This window comes from Malus domestica, chromosome 09 (assembly GCF_042453785.1).
Source record: "Malus domestica chromosome 09, GDT2T_hap1".
NCBI lineage: Eukaryota > Viridiplantae > Streptophyta > Magnoliopsida > Rosales > Rosaceae > Malus > Malus domestica.
Genome location: NC_091669.1, coordinates 11776802 through 11796596, shown reverse-complemented (window position 1 = coordinate 11796596; position 19795 = coordinate 11776802). Strand labels below are relative to the sequence as shown.

Sequence of the window (19795 nt, the reverse complement as noted above, 5' to 3'; positions counted from 1 at the left end):
ATTTAAATTTACATTTAAATCAAATGAAAATATTGATTTTTTTTTGTTTGATTAAATCAAGTATTAATTAATTGAGCCAAATCACAAATCACGACCCAAGGTACAAATCAAGTCTTAGTTATTTCGTAGACAAAGCTTTGTGAGAGTCTATAAATATAAGGCTCCAAGATAAAGAAAGGTCTAGAAAATCATTCTCACGCTCAGACGTTAAACCTCTAATGCTCCCAAACCCCTTAAATTCTCAAACACTTGGAAGCTTCAAAAAGCTCTATGCATTATTCACCACACTTGTGAAGGACCACTAAGCACCCCTACATGTGCTGGTTCCTCCATTGCCAAGAGCCAAAACCACGTGTCATCTGTTCATTCAAGATCAAGAATGAATAACACACACAATTTACATCTTCGGAGATCGAATCAGATGATTCAAGTTTTGTAAATAGAGATTCTAACCCTAAACCCAAAATTCACTAATACAAATATTATTTTGTAGTGTTATTTGTTGTAGGCATTTCGTCTTTACAAATTTGGCACACCCAAAAATCTTTGCCCCTCATCTCTTTCTCCATTCAAGAAATCCAAACAACCCTCGAAATCAATAGCTTCCAAGAACGGTCAAGTTGCTTTCGCAACCAAGGGAAGGAGCGTCAGGACCTCCGCTGCAAGTGGCGAATCTGTCGGCGTCCCAACTCGGAGCAAGGCAAAGTCGGTGGTCACGCTTCAACATGACACTTCCTACTTGGTGCCGCTAAGAGAGTAGGAGGAGCGTCAGAGGGGCGAGCCTGTCATCACCATAGGCTCGCTAGGGGCACCGAGGCATGCTGCTTACCTGTGTGCGATGCTACCTACCTGCTTGCGGTGTTGCTGGCTTGCAATGCTGCCTACCTGCTTGAGCTGCTGCCACTTAGACTGCTGCTGACCGCTCCCATTATATCTTCTGAATTTTGCTTGCAGCAGCTGCGAGCATTTCTGCGCCTTTGATCTCATCTCTGTGCTCGCTTGAACGGTCTGGATCTCTCAGTCTGCAGGTTACGGACAGAGATCAGAGTGGCTCTCATCATGTTAATATGACTTGCTTTATTAGCATAGAGTTTCGTCATAGCTTATGTAATTAGGTGTTTGCCTTAAAACATCTTTGTCAAAAATGGTCCTTCAAAATAACAACTCCCGGGAAATTTGTTGCATGGTTGGTCGAGATTGTGGATTCGTTCGCAAGCACGCAAATGCAAGGTTTGCAACGGTGATCACTTTGTTGACAACATGATTTCCAGGAGGCGGGAGGCTCTTGTCTAAGACATCGTTCAGTTGTAGAGGTTCGGGTGTTGATGTTAAAGACAATGACAAAAAATAGGAGAGGAGGTCTCCGGGATGCTTTCCCATGATCACTTCTAGTGCTACCACTCCAAAGCTATAAACATCGCATTTCTCGTTCACTTCCATCGTGTATGCTAACTCTGCAGAACAAAGACCAAATCATAATGAATAAAAGCAGGGAATAGTACTCATGTTAACTGGAAAAATTCGTGCAGAAAATAAGTACCTGGAGCACTATATCCAAATGTGCCTGCAAACGAAGTCCAATTTGAAGTCTCAAGATTCAAGAGCTTAGCTGTACCAAAATCAGAGACATAAGCTCTATATTCCAAATCCAGCAAGATGTTCTTACTCGAAATGTCTCGATGTACTATAGGAGGTGAACAATCATGATGCATATAAGACAATGCATTAGCAACATCCTTGACAACATTCACTCTCTCAATCCATCCAAACTTAACTGCATGGTTTTCGTCAGTCAGTATGTTTTCCAAGCTTCCTCCTTCTACAAAATCGTACAACAAAAGAGGGTGTTGCGGATGCAAACAGAAACCATAAAGCTTTAAAATGTTTCTGTGACGGATTTCTATAAGAGCACGAACCTCACTCTCGAAAGCCTTGAGATTTGCCACTCCCCTGTCCTGCAACATGTGAAGTTTCTTCACCGCAACAATTCGGCCTGTTGGGAGCTCAGCTTTGTAAACACTTGCATTGCCTCCCACCCCCACACAATATTTGGAGTTGAATTCCTCTGTGGCTTCAATGATGTCTTCATACTGAAGTCTTCCATCATAGCTCCAAACTGCAAATTGGTCTTCATTTAATTGTGCTTCCCGTGGATAGTAGACCACGCAAAGAATCCCAGTTACAACAAATGCAAAAAACAGGATGCCTAAAACAAGTAGTACAATGAAGATAACTGATTTGCTGCTCTTTTTCTCCCCTCTTGTTTCAGACGGACAAACATTCAAACCGGTTGCATTGCCACACAAGCCTGTGTTATTCGCAAAAGCTAGAGTCGAAGCCTCGTGGAACGCTTTGTTGTTGGGAAGAGGACCTTCCAAATGATTGTATGACATGTCAACAACTGTCAAGCTCAACATGTTATCGAATGTGGATGGGATCGAACCAGAGAGCTCGTTGTGGGAGAGATTCAAGGCTTCCAATTTCATCAAATTCCCAAGCTGCGGTGGGATTTCACTCATCAGTGAATTTTGACTCAGATCAAGAACTTGAAGAGAGTCTATGCTGCTTATTTCAGGAGGAATGCTGCCACCAAATCTGTTTCTGCTCAAATTCAAGTTCAACAATTCTCTGCACCTGTCTAATTGTTTAGGAATTGGTCCACTGAAATCGTTGGCAGCTAAGTTAAGATGTTGTAGATTGGTTAGCATTCCAATCTCCACAGGAACGCTGCTTGACAGTTTGTTATCACCAAGGTTAAGGTTGAACATTAATGTCAACCCCCCTAGTTCAATCGGGATTGTCCCTGTGAGATTATTTGAAGAGAGGACAAGCACATGCAGCTGCATTGATCTCTCAAACCGTGGAACTGCCCCAGAAATTCTGTTGTTGCTGAGCCTCAAGCTTTGTAAGTTTTGGCACTGGCCCCAGTTCTCAGAAAGCTCCCCATAAAATCTGTTGTAACTCAAATCAACATAAGTTAGTTTTGGATAAATGCCAAACTCTTGCGCTATGTTTGCTGTCAGCTGGTTCCTCTCAAGCCTCAATCGAACTAAGCTGGTGCAGTTCCTCAAGCTTCCAGGCATGAGGCCTGTGAACTGATTGCTGTGTGCTGTAAACGTTTCAAGTACTCCGCCGATGCATATGCCTTGTGGAATGCTGCCAGAAAAGTTGTTGTTGCTCAACCACAACTGCTTCAGAAATGTAAAATTATTCATTTCTGAAGGAAGGGAGCCATTGAGTTTATTATCCACCAATCCTAGATCAGTAATAAATTTGAGCTTTCCTACTTCAGGTGGGATACTTCCACTTAATTGATTCGCCATCAGATATAACACCTTGAGCCTGGTCAGGTTGCCTATAGTGGAAGGAATTGAGCCGGAGAAATTGTTGCCACCAAGGGCCAGAAAAGTTAAGCTGGACAGGTTTCCGATTTCTTCTGGAATTGAACCCGTGAGATTGTTTATTCCTACATCAAGCACACTGAGCGAACTCAGCATGCATATTTCTATTGGGAAATTTCCAGATAGTTTGTTGTCATGAAGGGAAAGAGAGGTTAAGTTGCCTAACATTCCAACTTCATGGGGAATGGATCCATTAATGTTGTTTCCGGTAAGATCAAGGGTTCGAAGGCTTTTCAAAAACCCTATCTCCAATGGGATTGTTCCAAAAATCGTGTTGTGGCTCAGGTTAAGGCTCATGAGACTTGGAAAAGATGAGAAACCAAAAGCATGAAGTGTACCTCTTAAGCCAGAAGAAGTGAGGTTTATTTGGGTTATGCTTCCAAAATTGTTACAAGAAATTCCTTCCCAATTGCATGTGCTGTTTCCAATCCATGAAGGCAAGAGAGAGAGGCTTTTGTTGTTGTCAAGGCTAGCTTTCCAATTCCGAAGTGCTTCTGCTTCTGCTTCTTGTCCTGCTGTTGCTGTTGAAGCTGAAGAAACCAACATGAGAATGAGTATAATTGGGATGACTTGAAGTGAATTCTGTGAATAAGCAGCTTTGGGAGAAAGTGCTTTTTCTTCTTTGGATGACATAATTTGAAGTTGTGAGGATTTCTTCATATCTGGAAACCACAGGATGGATCAAGAAGCTCATCTGCCAAATTAAGCTGGTTTTTGTCTTGAGAAAGAGTTTGGTGCTCTATTATATAAAAATATACTAAATATATTATGTATATGACTTGTGCACAGTGCTGCACCATTAGGAAAATGCCAACATGTCGGTAGTTATATGATTGAATCACTGTTGGTCATAAATTTATTATAAATTAATACGACACATATTCATTGCAATTAAGAAAGGATTTTAGTTAAGAACATTCATGTTATGAATCTGAGATCACGAGTTCTATAATCTTCTCTAATATCACTTGTATTAGAAGTAGAAAACTAAAACACATTTTAGCATTTCAGCTTTAAAGCATCAAAACGAAAATTGCACATGTAATTTGTAACTCAAGTAGTTTAATCTACATATGGGGTCATGTGCTCGAGTATTGTTGATATAGTTTTTTAAGATAATGGACAAATAAAAATAAACAATATGTGTGAAAGACTAAAAAAATTGTGTATTTTACATTTTTTTTAAATTTAAATATATCCTCAATTGAAGATAACGATATGATCAAGGTCCACGTCCATGATTGATTATTTTATTAATCGCAAGAAACAGGTTTGTTCGTTTCAAGCATAGTATTGCCTTGTCCTCCTGTGAATGCTGAGAAAAGTGTGAACATAAAAAATTCTCGTCGGAAGACCAACCGCTGACTTAAAAAATGTGTGTTGAGGGAAGCGCAGCAGCGTCATCCTATCAGCATACAGACAAGGATTAGGTTCAAATTTTAGCCGTCTAGGAATGGATTTTGTCATTTCACATTTGACTTTATGTCAACTTAGGTGCCAAATTCGAATTGTCTAACTAATTATAATATAAAGTTTATTAGCATTAGTTGCACCATCTAAGTTACTTCCCGAGTGTGAACTGTGAAATGATTTATGCCAATCAGGTTTTATAAAATTAACCCAGAGAAATTGCTTGGAAGTTTAAATTTTTAGCACATTCAACATGTAGGAGCACGAACTTAGGTGCCAAATTCGAATTGTCTAACTAATTATAATATAAAGTTTATTAGCATTACTTGCACCATCTAAGTTACTTCCTGATTGTGAACTGTGAAATGATTTATGCCAAACAGGTTTTTCAAGTCATGTTATGTTGCTAATAATAAATATTTTACAGAATATAAACAGAATGCAATAATAATTAAGCAGATAAATAGAAGATCGAGGCTTGTGTACTGCAATGTCCTTAAAACAGAAATTTTGTTCATACTCAGTGCTTGTAGTTCTACGGACGTCTGCTTCACCAGGATCCAACGATCAAGTTAAAATTCCAGTACCGGAAAACTTAACTTTGGCGAATTTCTTTGTGGTTCTCTCAGTAAGAATGCTTTGGATTGTAGAAGGAGAATTATGTTTTTTTGTGTTCTAAATGTCATGCAGATGGATATATATATATAATATGATTATGCATGTTTGCAACAGGTATGGTGAAGGGATGCATCTGTTGGGAGACATCTTCTCAGAGAGGTGTTTGCTCTCTGCGTTCTTTCACCACACTTTAGACTTCATCTGAAAAATGAGTCTGTTGGTAAAAAAATAATTAATTAATTAAATTCGAAAATAATTAAAGATAATTAATTAAATTATATAATTAATTAAATAATTTAATTATTAGAGCATGAGCCCCAAGGCTCATGGCCCATCTTTTAATAATGAATTATCTATTAGTTATCAATTAATTAGTACATTCCAAAGCCTAATTCCAAAGGTGAGCTCAATTTTATTCTTTAAGGTCCATCACTCCAATCACTTTCTATAAGGGACAAAGCCTTATAAAGTGAGGAAACATTTTGACAATGACCAATATAGAATAATGAAATTTCTACTCAAAATTTCCAACAAGACAATCATAACGTGCAAACCCGGCAACAAATATGTTAGGGCATAACTTAAGATTGTTTAAGAGCTAAGTTTCCGGTTTTTAAATAGAATTTGAAGAGAAATTTGTACGAGCGTCACATGATTAGACTTGGAGGATAGTCCAATAAAAAATTATAATGTTGTCACACATAGAGCCAAATGAACCAAAATGCAAAGGAAAGGTGGGTATGTTCATAAGAGTGAGGATAGAGATAGGGCCCATTGCCCAAATGAAGCCCCACTGCACAAATGAAGTTGTTCCTCTATCCATGAGCTCTTAACAAATGGCATCAAAGCTATAGGTTAAGTGTAACATGCAATGCGCCAAAGTCCACATAACGAGCAGCTTAGTCATCTCCAACCGAAATGGTTAAACTTAATCGCGTTCAGAATTATAGCTCTATTGAAATTTATTGTAAAATAAACAGTATCAGGCCATAATCATGTCTTCTCCACTCAAAGAAGCAAAACATAGCCCCTCAATAATTTATTAGTTTTAAGCTTATATTTTAAATTTATTAATTAATTTAATTAAACTACTATTAGATGTTTTTAAATCTAGCCGTATAGTTTGTATTATAATGATTAATGTTATGTATGGGTATAATATCGAATGATTCAATACAGGTTGTTGAATGAGTCACCTCAAGGTGAGAAACGGTTTACTGCCGGGTTAGAGTCAATAGAGGAGGCCAGAACATGGGTAATGAAAGCATGGTGGAAAATATATCTTGTGTTGTGTGACCTTTTGCCCAACTCGAACACAATCTATTTGACTAAAAATGTATGAGAACTATAACCACAAACACGATACCTATCTCTTTGGTGATCCAGCGACATCACTTTTTTGGGATTATTCCAAGTTCTACGCATGAGTTTGAAAATAATGTGATCCGATCTTTCATAATTTTATTTCTTCTTCCACAAACTTCTGCTTATACGTCAATCTTTGTGTCGTTATTTGTTAACGCTCAAAATTTTTTGGTTAACAAACTAGAACAATTGACTCTTGATGGATTCGTGTTTAAAGCTATGAAAATAATTGACTCAAGATTTTAAGTGGTTAAACTCTCAAACTGGGTACATCAACAGTGGCGCTTGGAATATATATTGACTTGATGATTGCAAGAAGCACTCGGCTATAGTAAAAATTCTATCTTTCCTCAATCGTCCGACACGTTACAACCCCCCCCCCCCCCCCCAAAAGGCCTTCAATGAGCCCAACAAAGTCATGGGCTCACCTACTTTATTATTCTGGCATTAAATGAGCTATCTATGTAAACTGGCATGCTAACTATCATTTCGCACATCAGTTGACAAGTGGCGATGAGGTGATGGTAGCTCAACTGGGATTACATATTTTTTTGGGCCAACGCATACTGATCACTAAGCTCGGCCTTGACTAGTCAATGATTTTCCTTTCGAACAATGGTTCGGGAGCCTTACATCCCTTCATAGGTTTCTGTCTTCGTTGGTGACCGACATGTGGCCTAGGTTAGTGTCTAAGTAGGCTTGTTCTTGGAGTTTTGTGCCCTAAAGTTGTTAGTTTGCCCACATGCTTGTATCGGTTGAAAAGTGCTTTATGCTATTTAGTCATACCAGACTTGCGAACGATCGATCATAGTGCTCAAAAATGCCTCTTTTTAAATTCACTTGGCCTTGATCTTCCTTGGGCTTTTCTTAACCTTTTTCTCAGCATGTACTATTTTAAGTGCCAAAAAGCCCCCTGCATAAACAGTCGTATTTATCAAAATTAGTATATACAAAATATCAGTCACCTTTAGTCAAAGGTTAAATTGGAATGGCCCAAAAATTTCAACTTCAATTGTTGTGTTCTCTTTTCCCATTTGTGAAGCCAGATTGTGTTAAAGATTACTCACTCCATTGGGGGGGAATGTTGTATTTTCTCTCATTGGTTAAAATATTGTAAAACCAAAAGCACGATTGGGACTGGTAAATGTTTTTATTCCAATATATCAACAATACGCTTCACCCCATGGGAATTGGGAAAATATGAACAAATTTTAGAACCGGTTACAAACTTTTAAGCAATAATGCAGTTGAGAGACACTAATCAGACAATATACATAAGCCGTATACAAACAACAGTATAATGCCCTCCAAGTTCTTGAAAGAAATTACTATACGGTCAAAGAAAGCGAAATAAGTTACGGTTCAATACACAATCTTAAGTTTGTGGGAAATATTTGATGCAGATACTAAGGAAATTAAACATTGTTCACAAGATGTCCCAAGGTGATCTTATCAAATGAGAATGGTAAAGAAGCCCTTGGAATATTTGTTAGCTCCTGGGAAACTTGTTGCATGGTTGGCCGAGATTGTGGGTTGGCTTGCAGGCATGAAAAAGCAATCTTCACAACAAACGCCACTTTGTCTGCAACTTGATCTCTTGGAGTTGAAGGTCTTTGTTCCAAAACATCCGTCAGCAGTGTATTAAGCACGGTTGATGTTGTCGAGGACAGAACTGCGATCATGAGATCTCCCGGATGCTTTCCCATGATCACTTCTAAAGTTGACACTCCAAAGCTATAAACATCACATTTCTCATTCACCTCCATTGTGTATGCAAACTCTGCAAACCCAACAAGCAACTCAAAACTCTAGTCCAAAAAAAAAACAAAACCAGGGACGCAACTGTTATTGCATTCGCCTAGATATTATATGGTTACCGTGACAAATTATAACAACCGGAAAACTACCTGGAGCAGTGTATCCAAATGTGCCTGCAAATGAAGTCCAATTGGAAGAGCCAGGCTTCAAAATTCTAGCTGTGCCGAAATCAGAGACGTAAGCAGCATGTTCCAAATCCAGCAAGATGTTCTTGCTTGATATGTCTCGGTGAACAATTGGAGGCAAGCAGTCATGGTGCATGTAGGATAAAGCATTTGCCACGCTTTTGACAAGGTTAATCCTTGAAATCCATTCAAACATAGTTGCTTCGTTGTCATTGTTTCTTCTAAGCTTCCCCCTTCCAGAAACTGGTAAACCAAGAATGAGTGCCGTGGATGTGCGCAAAAGCCATAGAGCTTCACAATGTTGCGATGGCGGATTTCTGAGAGAGCATGAATCTCTCTTAAAAGCCTTCGGATTTGCTATCCTACCCTCCTGCAGAGTATGAAGTTTCTTCACTGCAACAATCTGGCCTGTTTGCAACTTAGATTTATAAACATTTGCATGGGCCCCTGCTCCTACACAATGTTTAGAGTCAAATTCCTCTGTAGCTGCAACGATGTCCTCATACATCAATCTTCCATCATAGCTCCAAATTGTAAAGAGATTTTCTGTTTGTGTTTCTCTTTGCATTTGCTGTTCTCTTACAGTCTGGTGCGGGCGCCGAATGGAGAGAATCCCAACTACAATGAACCCAAGAAACAGAATTCCTGAAATGAGGGCTGCAATTATAATGATGTTATTATTGTTCTTTTTCGTGTTTCTTATGGTAGATTGGCACGGCTTCAGGCCAGTGGCATTACAACAAAAGCCCTTGCTATTCTCTAAAGCTTCGACTGGAGCCTCGTTGAAGTCTTTGATGTTCGGAAGAAGACCCTCCAGTTGATTGTAGGATACGTCAATAGCAGTCAAGTGTAACATATTACCAAAACTGGATGGGAAGGAACCAGAGAGCTCATTGTGAGACAGATTCATTGCTTCTAAGCTCTCCAGTTCTTCAAACTGCGGCGGTATCTCTCCTCTAAGTGATTTATGACTGACATCTAGAACCTGAAGAGATTGTAAGCTCCCAATCTGAGAAGGAAGACTCTCTATGAATCCATTTACGCTCAAATTTACGTTCAGTAACTTTGAGCACTGATATAGTTGCTCAGGATATTGTTTGCTGCCATGTTAATTTCTTAAAGATTGGATAACATTCCAATTCCCCACGGAATACTGCCTGAAAGTTCATTACCACCCAGGTTAAGGTCAAACAGTGATACTAATCTCCCCAGTTCCTTTGGAATAGTCCCAACTAGATAATTTGAGGAGAGGTCAAGTACTCGAAGCTGCACCGCTTCCCCAAGCTGAGGAGGAATACCTCCGGAAATTCTGTTTTGGGAGATTTTCAAGCTTTGCAGACTTTGGCACTGCCCCCAGTTCTGAGAAAGTTCCCCATAGAAATTGTTATGGCTCAAATCAATGTAATTTCAGTTTGGATAAACACCAAGGTCTTCGGATAGGTTTCGTGATAACCGGTTTCCATCAAGCCTCACTCTGTACAAACTGGAGCAATTTCTTAAACTTTTCGGGACAGAGCCAATGAAATAATTGTCATTTGCTGTAAAATTTACAAGTAGTCCACTAGAGCAAATGTCTTGGGGAAGATAGCCAGACAACATGTTGCTGGACACCCCCAAGTTTATCAGATTTGTAAGATTCTTTAGTTCTCGAGGAATGGTGCCACTAAGATGGTTTATGAACAATCCTAGTTTGGTAAGCAATTTGAGCTTTCCAATTTCTGGTGGTATGTGGCCAGTCAATTGGTTTTGCTGCACATCTAATAAGGTAAGCTTGGTCAGGTTTCCGAAAGTTGAAGGAATGGATCCATAAAAATTATTCAGAAGAAGCGCTAAAATCGTCAAATTGACGAGGTTTCCTATGGATGGAGGAATCGAACCTTCATTTGCAAGTGCTGCTGGTTAAGAGATTTAAGATTTTCCTACTGAACTGTTCCGGTGAGTTTATTTTGGTACAAGTATAGTGCGGACAAGTTGCCCAACTTCCATAGGGAGGCTGGGATTGGACCCGTGAGGCTGTTTCTGCCCAACCCTAGCTTTTGGAGTGAGCTGAGTGATCCTATTTCTTGAGGAATTGATCCATTTATGCCATTATCATGCAGATAAAGCACGTGAAGACTCGTCATCAGGCCTAATTCAGATGGTAATATTCCAGCGAGTTGATTTCTACTCAAATCAAGGTTGATGAGACTAGAAAGGTTAGCTATGCCGGAGGAAATATGTCCATAGAAAGAGTTGTGGCTGAGATCAAGACTTAGTAGAGAAGGGAATGACGAAAAGCTGAAAGCATGGAGTGTACCTCTTAAGCCGCTGCTCCTGAATTCATTGCAAGCTATTCCTCTCCAGCTGCAAGGACTTCTTTCCGAACCACGAAGACATAAGAGATTGCCTTTGGTTGTCAAGGCTATCCTTCCATTTTGGAAGAGCCACCGCTTCTCGTCCTTCTGTTGCTGTTAAAGACACAGAAGTTGCTATTTCCACAGAAGAAATCGAAACATGGGTCATGACGACAGGGATGAACAAGATTCGGAACATGTTGATATTACAATGGAGAATTTTATCTACCATTGACATGATCATCTGTTTTTGCAGATTTTCCGGTTTTAAATTGTAATGTATTTCATATATATTCATTGTACAAGAGGCCCAAGTATATATGAAAGAGGGGAGGAGAAGGAGAGATGGAGATGGCTACAAGCAGCCGACAGGAACCATGTGACCAGACAAACTTAGGTGCCTAATCTAATTCTTAAATCAAGGGAAGAGAGCTGCTTACAAGTTGGCCTTGATAGCTGACCCTAGAGAAGACACCCTTGTTTTTAAGATCTGAGGATGGTTTTGTTCTTGGACGTTCCTGATATTCGAGTTGAAGACACGGAGGACTGAGCAACAATGAGGTTCGATATCCAGTTATGACCACAGCACCAACGAGGATTTGCATTCAATCGGTCGCTCAACCATCCTCCTCTTGCACGCTCCAGTGATGGCTCCAGACACCGCCATGCTCACTATATATGCTCTTCAATTTATTTCACAACCCCCAGCACATTTTTTTTAACAAACGATAGCGTTAGTGGGTTGAATTGCTAATTGTTAGTTCTTTTTTTTTTTTTCACGAAGCAAAGGTTAAAATATTACTCAATTTACTGGAGAAAGCTGGAGAAAGAAAATAAATATTTTCTCATTGCTTTGACTCAAACTAACAAGATCACTAGGACCGATGGAAGAACTTTGTTTTTGAATTATATCGATAATAATTCTTACAGCGGTGGCGGATGTTTCACACACTGCTTGCCGTCAGGCAACAGCCTATGACTGGTGGGCTTTAACCCTCTCTTAAACCTATGATTCACAAGGGCTGTTTCCAGTTTCCTCACCTGCAATTGTTACAAGTAAATGTTCAGAGACAAATAACAGAAACTTTAGACCTTTAATTCCGAAAACATAAAAACATAAACTATAGCGTAGATACAATCCAAAGTATATAATACAAAAAAAAGTCTAAATTCTGAAGAAATAAAAATTCATGTATTTTGCATCATCCTTGCCCAAGGTACAAATCTAAAACAACGCAACAGCCTAGCCACTTTACTAAGATGGTGACCGTTGCTGTGCCATATTCCAAAGGGGTTCCCATGTCAAGATTGGTAGTTTTATAAGGTGTCTTTGAAGTTTGTGTGTGATTACAAGTCTGAAGTGGACATGGCAGAAAACTTGGTCGGAATGTATCTCAGGCAACACCAGTGTTAGATGAATCCGTCTAGGCAGTTTTTTAAGGCCTTTGCGCCATTGTTATTTCTAAAGAACAAGATTCTGAGTCCTTGATTCCCCAAGAGGGATGCTTTTCCATTATTTGAAGTGGCTTTCTGTTTGCATGGTCTGTTTTCAAATCACTCTCAAATTGGCACAAATTGGGCAGAATGACTCATGACAAGTTCGGAAATTTGGGAGCTGCTCATTTGCGCTTGTTTGAGTGAACTTGCAGAACCTAAAAGTCAAACTTTTGAAAGGTGAGACCACAAGACATTCTCGTATGAGTCCGAAGAATCTTTTTTTTTTCCTTTTGAAGTCTACACTATTGGATGGTCCTTTTTATTCTTTCTTTGGGGTGATTTGTTTAGTTTGATTTTCCCTCCTTATCTTCTTCATATTTGGTTTGCTACAACCTGGGTTTTTCCACCATCCCTACCCTACAAGACAGCTCATAAGAGGATTCTGTACTATCCTAAATCACAAGGATAAAAGTATGGACAAATGAAGGATAACTACTGACACCACAAACTAGGCATTTCCCAAATTAAGCTTAGCAGACTGATTTTTCGTTTCCTCAATTCAGGAAGAGCCAACCATTTGCACCAACTGCCTCATCAGATATTATAACATCTTTTGTTTGGAAAAGAGAAAATGACACAGCATTCACTTTCAGAGTACGAAAAGTATTTTGAGAAGAAACAAAACCAACCTGCCTAACAATGAACGGTTCCTCGTTGAGACTCAACGGTTCGGTTAAAATAGTTAGAAATCCATTTTGATTACCATAGACAATATCAGTTAAGGGCCGATCACCCACCTGCAACAGACGAAAATATCCCATGAGTCATTTAGTCATTGTAATCCAGACAAAGATCAAATTAAACAATCCAAGATGTCTATGAATCTTATCTACCATAATAAGGTGTGACGATTTACAACCAAAATGCTTCTCGATCTCTTCAGCTGTTCCGGCAGGTTTCTTCACTCCTATAACATAAGATAGAAATACCCACATCAATAGGACATAAGCTCTGTAATTCCTATGAAAATTTGTATTTAACCAACCTGCCATTTTCAAATGGAGTTTGGTATTTAAAAAGGTAAAAAATTCAAAAACTTTGCAGCACAAATAAAGAAATAACAAAATACTTACTATGTCTTATGACTTTAATTCCAATAGCCCCTTCAAGTTCCCTAGCTCTTGAACCATCATGGTCATACTCATAAAGCCCTAACCATGAAACCAAAATCTTTACTTTGACAAATAAACATAACCAACAACAAAACATCAAATTTTCCAAATGGGTTCTGCCAAAAATTACCAGCCGAGTTACTGAATACCGCGATATCAGGTCCAAAAACGGATTTGCACTGCTCCAATGAAGACCCAAGAGGACCCCAAAGCGTCAAGGAATAAGGTGCAGTGATAGTATTATCCTTATCAAACACAACACCCTTGAAACCCCTTCTATGCAACTCAGGCCAATCAATGTACCTTATATCAGGCACAGAAACATGAGGCAGCACCAAGTGCTTGTCTTTCGTGAGCACCATGGCTGAACGAACCATGGCTCCAAAGTTGAACCTTTGTCCCAATGCGGCTTTCACGTCTGCCCACCACATGTTTGTCGAAAGTCCCTCGGAATTATCGGCTTCGCTCTCTCTTTGATCTCGCCCTCGTTTTTCGTTTGGGGCTTCTGGGCTTTGGTTACCGGCGTCTTCGGTGTCTCCTGAGGGGTTCAATTGCAGAAACAACATATCGTTCTGATAGGGGTCGGAATCGCCATTGATGTGCTTCTGGCTCTGGTTCTGGTGCTCTCTGCTGCAACTGTGGGTGTGAGAGATGGAAAGGGCGCAGTGGTTGGTGCAGTGGGTTTGGGGTTTAGGGGGGAGGAGAAGGAAGTTGAGGGTTTTGCGAGGGTTTCGATGGTGGAAGTGGAAGTGGAAGTGGTTAAGGGAGAGAGGGTTAGAGCATTTTGGCAATGGAGCTGATGAGGTCGACTGCATTTCTACTTGTTAGTTTTTAGGGATAACACGATGTGTGTCATTCTTAATGGATCTTAGGGACACTTGGTTAGCCACAAAAGCCCAAAAGGCTGTGCTGCCAATCAATGTGAGAGCCCATACAATGCTACCCACTTCTTTTCTTTTATTTTTTTGTTAATTACACATTTAGCCCATGAATTTTGATGATTTTAACTTTTTTTTTTTTTTTTTTGGTTAAACGACTGATTTTGTTAGGTTAAAGGCTAGAGATTAACCATCGATAAAATTTGAACCCACATCATCATGCAAAGCTCAACTCCCTTCCAGTATTGTTGTAAATGGCCACTTGCTTTGATGATTAACTTTTTATTTTATTTTTTTTTTCCAAGTAACTCCCTATATGCCAGTTGAAATGAAACTTTTAGAAAGGACCACACAATGTTGATTATATATCTATCAATAACGAAACCTTTCAAAGAAACATCAAAGTGCCTAAAACCATTAAGAGACGAGATATAATGAAAATAAGATGTTTTTTTTAACGAATATAACATGTACATAAACGACCATTTATGGATTGAGTGAATTGGATCCCATCCGGATTCAAATTGTGGGGATTTTAGGAATCTTCACATCTTAGTCATTCATCGTGTATCATGTGGTCAGAAATCATTTGACTTTTTTTATTTAAAATTAAACAAAAATAATACCTGACAAAAATTGACCACATGATATATGATGAATATCTAGGATATGGGAATACAAAGTGGATCCGGAGAGGTCTTCTTCCTGGATAGAGTACTCGAAAAAAAATATATATATTTGAAACATATTTTAGTCAAGTCAATAACCACCAATTTTCTTGAGATGGAAAGGCAATTTTAGTGCCAATTAAGAAAACAACTGCAAACCAGATTGACAATTTTTGTTTGGTTGATTTGTTCATTTGTTCATTTTTCAGCATGAAAGACAAAAAAAAACTACTATAAACCCGCTAATGAACACTTCCTCGATATTGTTTGGAGAAAACTCAAATATTATCAATTTATCGATTAATATGAAGTACTTTATTCCAGAATCTTAATTCAGTTCACAATGAAAGAGTAAAAAAAAAAGGGACACTTTGGATGCGGTCCCTAGCTATCAATATTCTTTGATTGAAACCTTGTTAGTTTTTAGTTGTTGATTGACGTCCCTAACATTAATGTAATAATGTAAGTTACTATATTTTTTAAATTAAAAATTAAAAATTGAAATTTGTAATTGTTTATATTGATGAGATTTTAAATAAAACCCATAATTTATGGGATTAAAAATAATAAAATATAAATTACACTCTCTATTATATTGTGTGTGTGTGTGTGTGTGTGTACATATATGTATGGGTACATTAACCAAAATTAACAAAAAAAGTTATTGTACCAAAACATGGATATATTCTCAAATCAACGAAAAAGAATGTACCCATATAAGTTTAAACATGGATTAAAAAATTTGAATGGATTTTATATTAAAAAAAGGGTACATTTTACATATAACAAATTGATATATTTGAGAATGGGTACATTTAAGATTAAAAAAATTGAAAAATTATATGAATGGGTACATTTAAGATTAAAAAATTGAGAATCTTTTTATACATAAAAAAAACTAATAGGTACAAACTTAATTTAATTTAATTTTTTATTATTTTGGAAATGTTTGAATTGAAAATTAATTAGAAGTTTAATAGAGGTGTGAGTATTAAACCCTAAATTAATTACTAATTTTTATATTAAAAAATTATATAATAAACATGTAAATTCATTATCACATTAATGCTAGGGACTTGAATCAAAATTTGAGAACTAATAAGGTCTTAGTCAATGAACAATAAGAACTAGGGACCGGATACTAATTTTTCCAAAAAAAAAAACATGCGAAAATAATGTCACATTAGACAATCTTTATTTGCAGAAGGAAGAAAGAATGTATCATAAATTGAAGCTAATTACACAAGTGAATGCTGCACATCAGAGAGGGGAATATGTGATGATCTGTGGCAAGATATTTGGATCTTTAGAACCTTGATCTTCTGCATTCAGCTGGGAGGCCTTGCGGGAAGCGTTTAAGGTCACTGCAGTAGTTGTAGACCATGAACTTCTGTTGCACCCATCGAAGCCGGTTACGGCCGGCTGCATCGAGCCCTTGAGTCTGCCATGCACTGTCCCCTACTGAACTGGTAGATGCAGTGGAGGCACAGGAGGATGATGAGCCAGCAGTACAAGCATCGGCCTTGAAGTTTCTGTAAGAGGCGGTGAAAGGAGCTTGAGTCCAATCAGTCTTGACAAGGCCACCTCTTGTTGCCCAGTCATCTGCATTCCACAGGCTTGAGTAAATCCTCATGGGCTGGCTTTTAGGGAATGGGACACCAACTGATTCCAAGTTGTTGAACACTCTAATTGGAATTTTATCCACCAAAAATCTGCATAATATTTGCACAGGTATTAGAAAGTGTCTAAAAATAACTAGTTATGTTCTCAGCACGCTCTCTCACGTGAGTGTATGCATGTAGTACTTACATAATACGTTGCGCGTTCCAAACAATGGAGTAGGTGTGGAAGGCCTTTGTGGGATCAAACCAAAGATGGAATTGTTGTTCTCTGTTTCCTTTTCCTTGGCTGAACACATTGGTATGGAGAGTGTAGGGATCCCCAGATAGGTTTCCCAAAAACTCAAAGTCGATTTCGTCATGAGTAGGACCTTCAGAAGATAACTGAAAAATATACATTTTTGTTTCACAAATTAGCAAAGCAACTATACATAATATATCTATACAATTACAAGCATACAAATTAATAAGAGGGTATATATATATGTAGTGTAGTACGACTTACATAGTAGGCAGTGACAGTTCCCGCTGAGTTGCCTGAGACGAGCTTGATCTGCATGTCAATCCTTCCAAATAAGTACTCGTTCTTGGACTTGAAACCGGAGCCGGATGTCTGATCAAGGTTAAGAGTGAGGAGTTGTCCTCCGTTGAGTATCTTGGCACGTCCGTCGCCGAATGTAACGTCAAAATCTTGATAGAAATTGCCAGCCGAGGCAGCCATGGCCATGACACAAGTTATGAATAAAGAAAGAAGCACCACCATTGAGAGCTTAGAAGAATAAGACATTTTGATTGCTTTAGAGAAGAATATAAAACTGTTTGTGTTTTGATGATATAAATTTGAGTTGTGACCCCCTTATATATATGTTGGAGACCTTCGAGAGCGAGTAGAATAAAGTATTCCGCGTGAATAAAGCTGGCATTGTTTAGTAATTCAAAGTTTATATGTTGGCAAATTATTAGGTATGGGGTATATGATATGATTTTGTTCTCCGAAAATTGACTTGTTGCTAAATCCCCCAACTTGTGTTAAAGCTGGACACAGGTTTGCAAATTCAGGCAATATGCATGGGAACAAAAAGGAAATAAATTAAAGTAGGAACTAGGAAGTAGCATAGGAAAGGAAACTAGGAATCTTTGTGAGTTTATAGCTTGTGGGGCATGTTATTAGTTGGTCGCGTTGAAGCTAAAACGTGCACGCATGCGATGAGTAATTTTTGGGTTAATCCACTTAATTATGTCATAATGCATACATATAAAACAATACTATACCTTAAAATATAAACTAGTTATTTATAGAAGTTAGAAAATAAATAAAATAAAAATTAGGCTTCATTTAGCAATTTCTTTATGGGCAGTGATTTATCCATTTAACTCTTTTTTTAGAAAACCTATTTATGCATTTAACTTTGTGAAAGCATGCAAAGTTAAAATAGTCTCATCGAAAAAGGAAAAATCTTGCATGTGCGTATATAAGAAGTTAGACTACTCGCTCATCTTATTAATTGGTTTTATTGTGAAACTTTAATTTTATTCACCCATTTCGCCTTTTACACTCCCTTTGCTTTCGAGTCATTATTGAATGAATGAATTATTGATAAAATAAAAGTGGAAAAATGCATATAAGGCCAAAAAGTACATAAATCACTTCTCTTTCTACCATATTACACTATGTTTGTGTAGGTAGTTGGGTGTTTAAGCCTTTAAAATCCACCTAAGTGGAATGCATTAGATGGTGGAGATACGTTTTTTGATCTTCATTATCAAATGAACCATTTTAGTCCTCTCACAACTCTTTTGACCTATATGTTTTTTTTTTAAAATACTTTGACCTATATGTTTGAAAGATTATAAAAATCTGACTAAATAATGTGAACTTTACAAGCTTGGACAGCTTTTACGTTTGATTATTAACCAAAGACAGAAACTTCTATGTTTGATTATTTCCTGGTTATTTCTTGTGACCCGAATCAGAACTTTACTTTGCATCAAAATAAAAATCACGTGACCATGCATATATATCATGATTTATCTAGAAACCTTTAGCATTTGATGATTTGAAAATTGAAAGGAGTAATATCCAGCCCATGCATTACTGCATATTTCACTTGTAGCAACAGCTAGCAGTATCTGTAACTGTAAGTGATGTGGTTTAGTTTGTCGCAACCTAAACTTTTACGTTTGCCATGCAGGTACTAGTTTTAGTTGCTCCATATATACCTACAATTTGAGTATTTTGATTCTGCATGTTATTCACAAATGTGAACTCGTTGTTAGGTGCACAACCCTGTAGGTTGGTAGCTTAAAAAACAGAGAGAGAGAGAGAATGCGTACGCGTAGTCGCAAACATTACCACCGAACGCGCATATACTTATTTAGTCCGTATGTTCCAAAAAGAATTTGGATGTTATAGTGCTGGTGTTGTTTGTTTATTTTAATGTGATAGTATACAACATGGTTAATTTTTAATGAATTGAACCACCACAGGGTGGCTCGGGTGAGGGACGGATTTCAAGCCCGTATTTCACACAACACATCCTTGAGTTCGACTCTTGACACTGGTGAATCACATGATAGTGGATAGGGGAGGCTGAAATGCCTCTATAAGTCTTCTCGGCCCCCCAAAAGGGTGAACTGCCATGGCAAAACCACTAGCTGGTCCCTTTTAAAAAATAAAAATTTATGAACTGGATTATATTCTAAATACATCAATGAATATAGGTTTAGTTGCGATCTCTGTCCCGAACTGTTATAAACTTAAACCTTATGCATTTTAGGTTTTTTATTGAAATCCCTCTCCTGCCACATAAATGACATAATAATAAAAGAGATGCAATAATACCAATAAATACTCAACTTTTTTATTTATTTTTTTTGCTTTCATTTACACTACCAATTCAATTATTATCAAAATTGCTTATGGGTTTTGATAAAAAAAATAATAATAATTG

The 19795-nt window shown here is 37.9% G+C and overlaps 4 protein-coding genes across 5 annotated transcripts; all 4 read right to left on the bottom strand.

Moving 5' to 3' along the window:
* Positions 1-257: 257 nt before the first annotated feature.
* On the bottom strand, positions 258-4294 carry LOC103443202 (MDIS1-interacting receptor like kinase 2-like). Of its 2 annotated transcripts, XM_029108174.2 has the most exons (3): positions 1541-4294; positions 1124-1454; positions 258-1022 (listed from the first exon to the last, which is right to left on the bottom strand). In XM_029108174.2, the coding sequence occupies exons 1-2, from the start codon at positions 4059-4061 to the stop codon at positions 1153-1155; spliced, it is 2823 nt and encodes a 940-aa protein (XP_028964007.2). In that variant the 5' UTR covers positions 4062-4294; the 3' UTR covers positions 258-1022; positions 1124-1152. The 2 variants fall into 2 exon arrangements, with proteins under 2 accessions (XP_028964007.2, XP_008380223.3); XM_008382001.4 differs by having other exon boundaries at positions 258-1454.
* A 3812-nt stretch (positions 4295-8106) lies between these two features.
* Positions 8107-11650, bottom strand: LOC114819134 (MDIS1-interacting receptor like kinase 2-like). The gene is made up of 5 exons (XM_070804644.1): positions 11511-11650; positions 11034-11205; positions 10615-10900; positions 8702-10494; positions 8107-8574 (listed from the first exon to the last, which is right to left on the bottom strand). Exons 4-5 carry the CDS (start codon positions 9645-9647, stop codon positions 8210-8212), a joined length of 1311 nt encoding a protein of 436 aa, XP_070660745.1. The 5' UTR covers positions 9648-10494; positions 10615-10900; positions 11034-11205; positions 11511-11650; the 3' UTR covers positions 8107-8209.
* On the bottom strand, positions 11336-14533 carry LOC103443200 (phosphatidylglycerophosphate phosphatase 1, chloroplastic/mitochondrial). The gene is made up of 6 exons (XM_029108173.2): positions 13810-14533; positions 13641-13718; positions 13401-13474; positions 13197-13304; positions 11999-12111; positions 11336-11753 (listed from the first exon to the last, which is right to left on the bottom strand). The coding sequence occupies exons 1-6, from the start codon at positions 14492-14494 to the stop codon at positions 11645-11647; spliced, it is 1167 nt and encodes a 388-aa protein (XP_028964006.1). The 5' UTR covers positions 14495-14533; the 3' UTR covers positions 11336-11644.
* Positions 14534-16390: 1857 nt separating this feature from the next.
* LOC103411505 (xyloglucan endotransglucosylase protein 1-like) lies at positions 16391-17688 on the bottom strand. The gene is made up of 3 exons (XM_008350138.4): positions 17350-17688; positions 17035-17228; positions 16391-16937 (listed from the first exon to the last, which is right to left on the bottom strand). Exons 1-3 carry the CDS (start codon positions 17629-17631, stop codon positions 16532-16534), a joined length of 882 nt encoding a protein of 293 aa, XP_008348360.3. The 5' UTR covers positions 17632-17688; the 3' UTR covers positions 16391-16531.
* Between the last annotated feature and the right edge of the window lie 2107 nt (positions 17689-19795).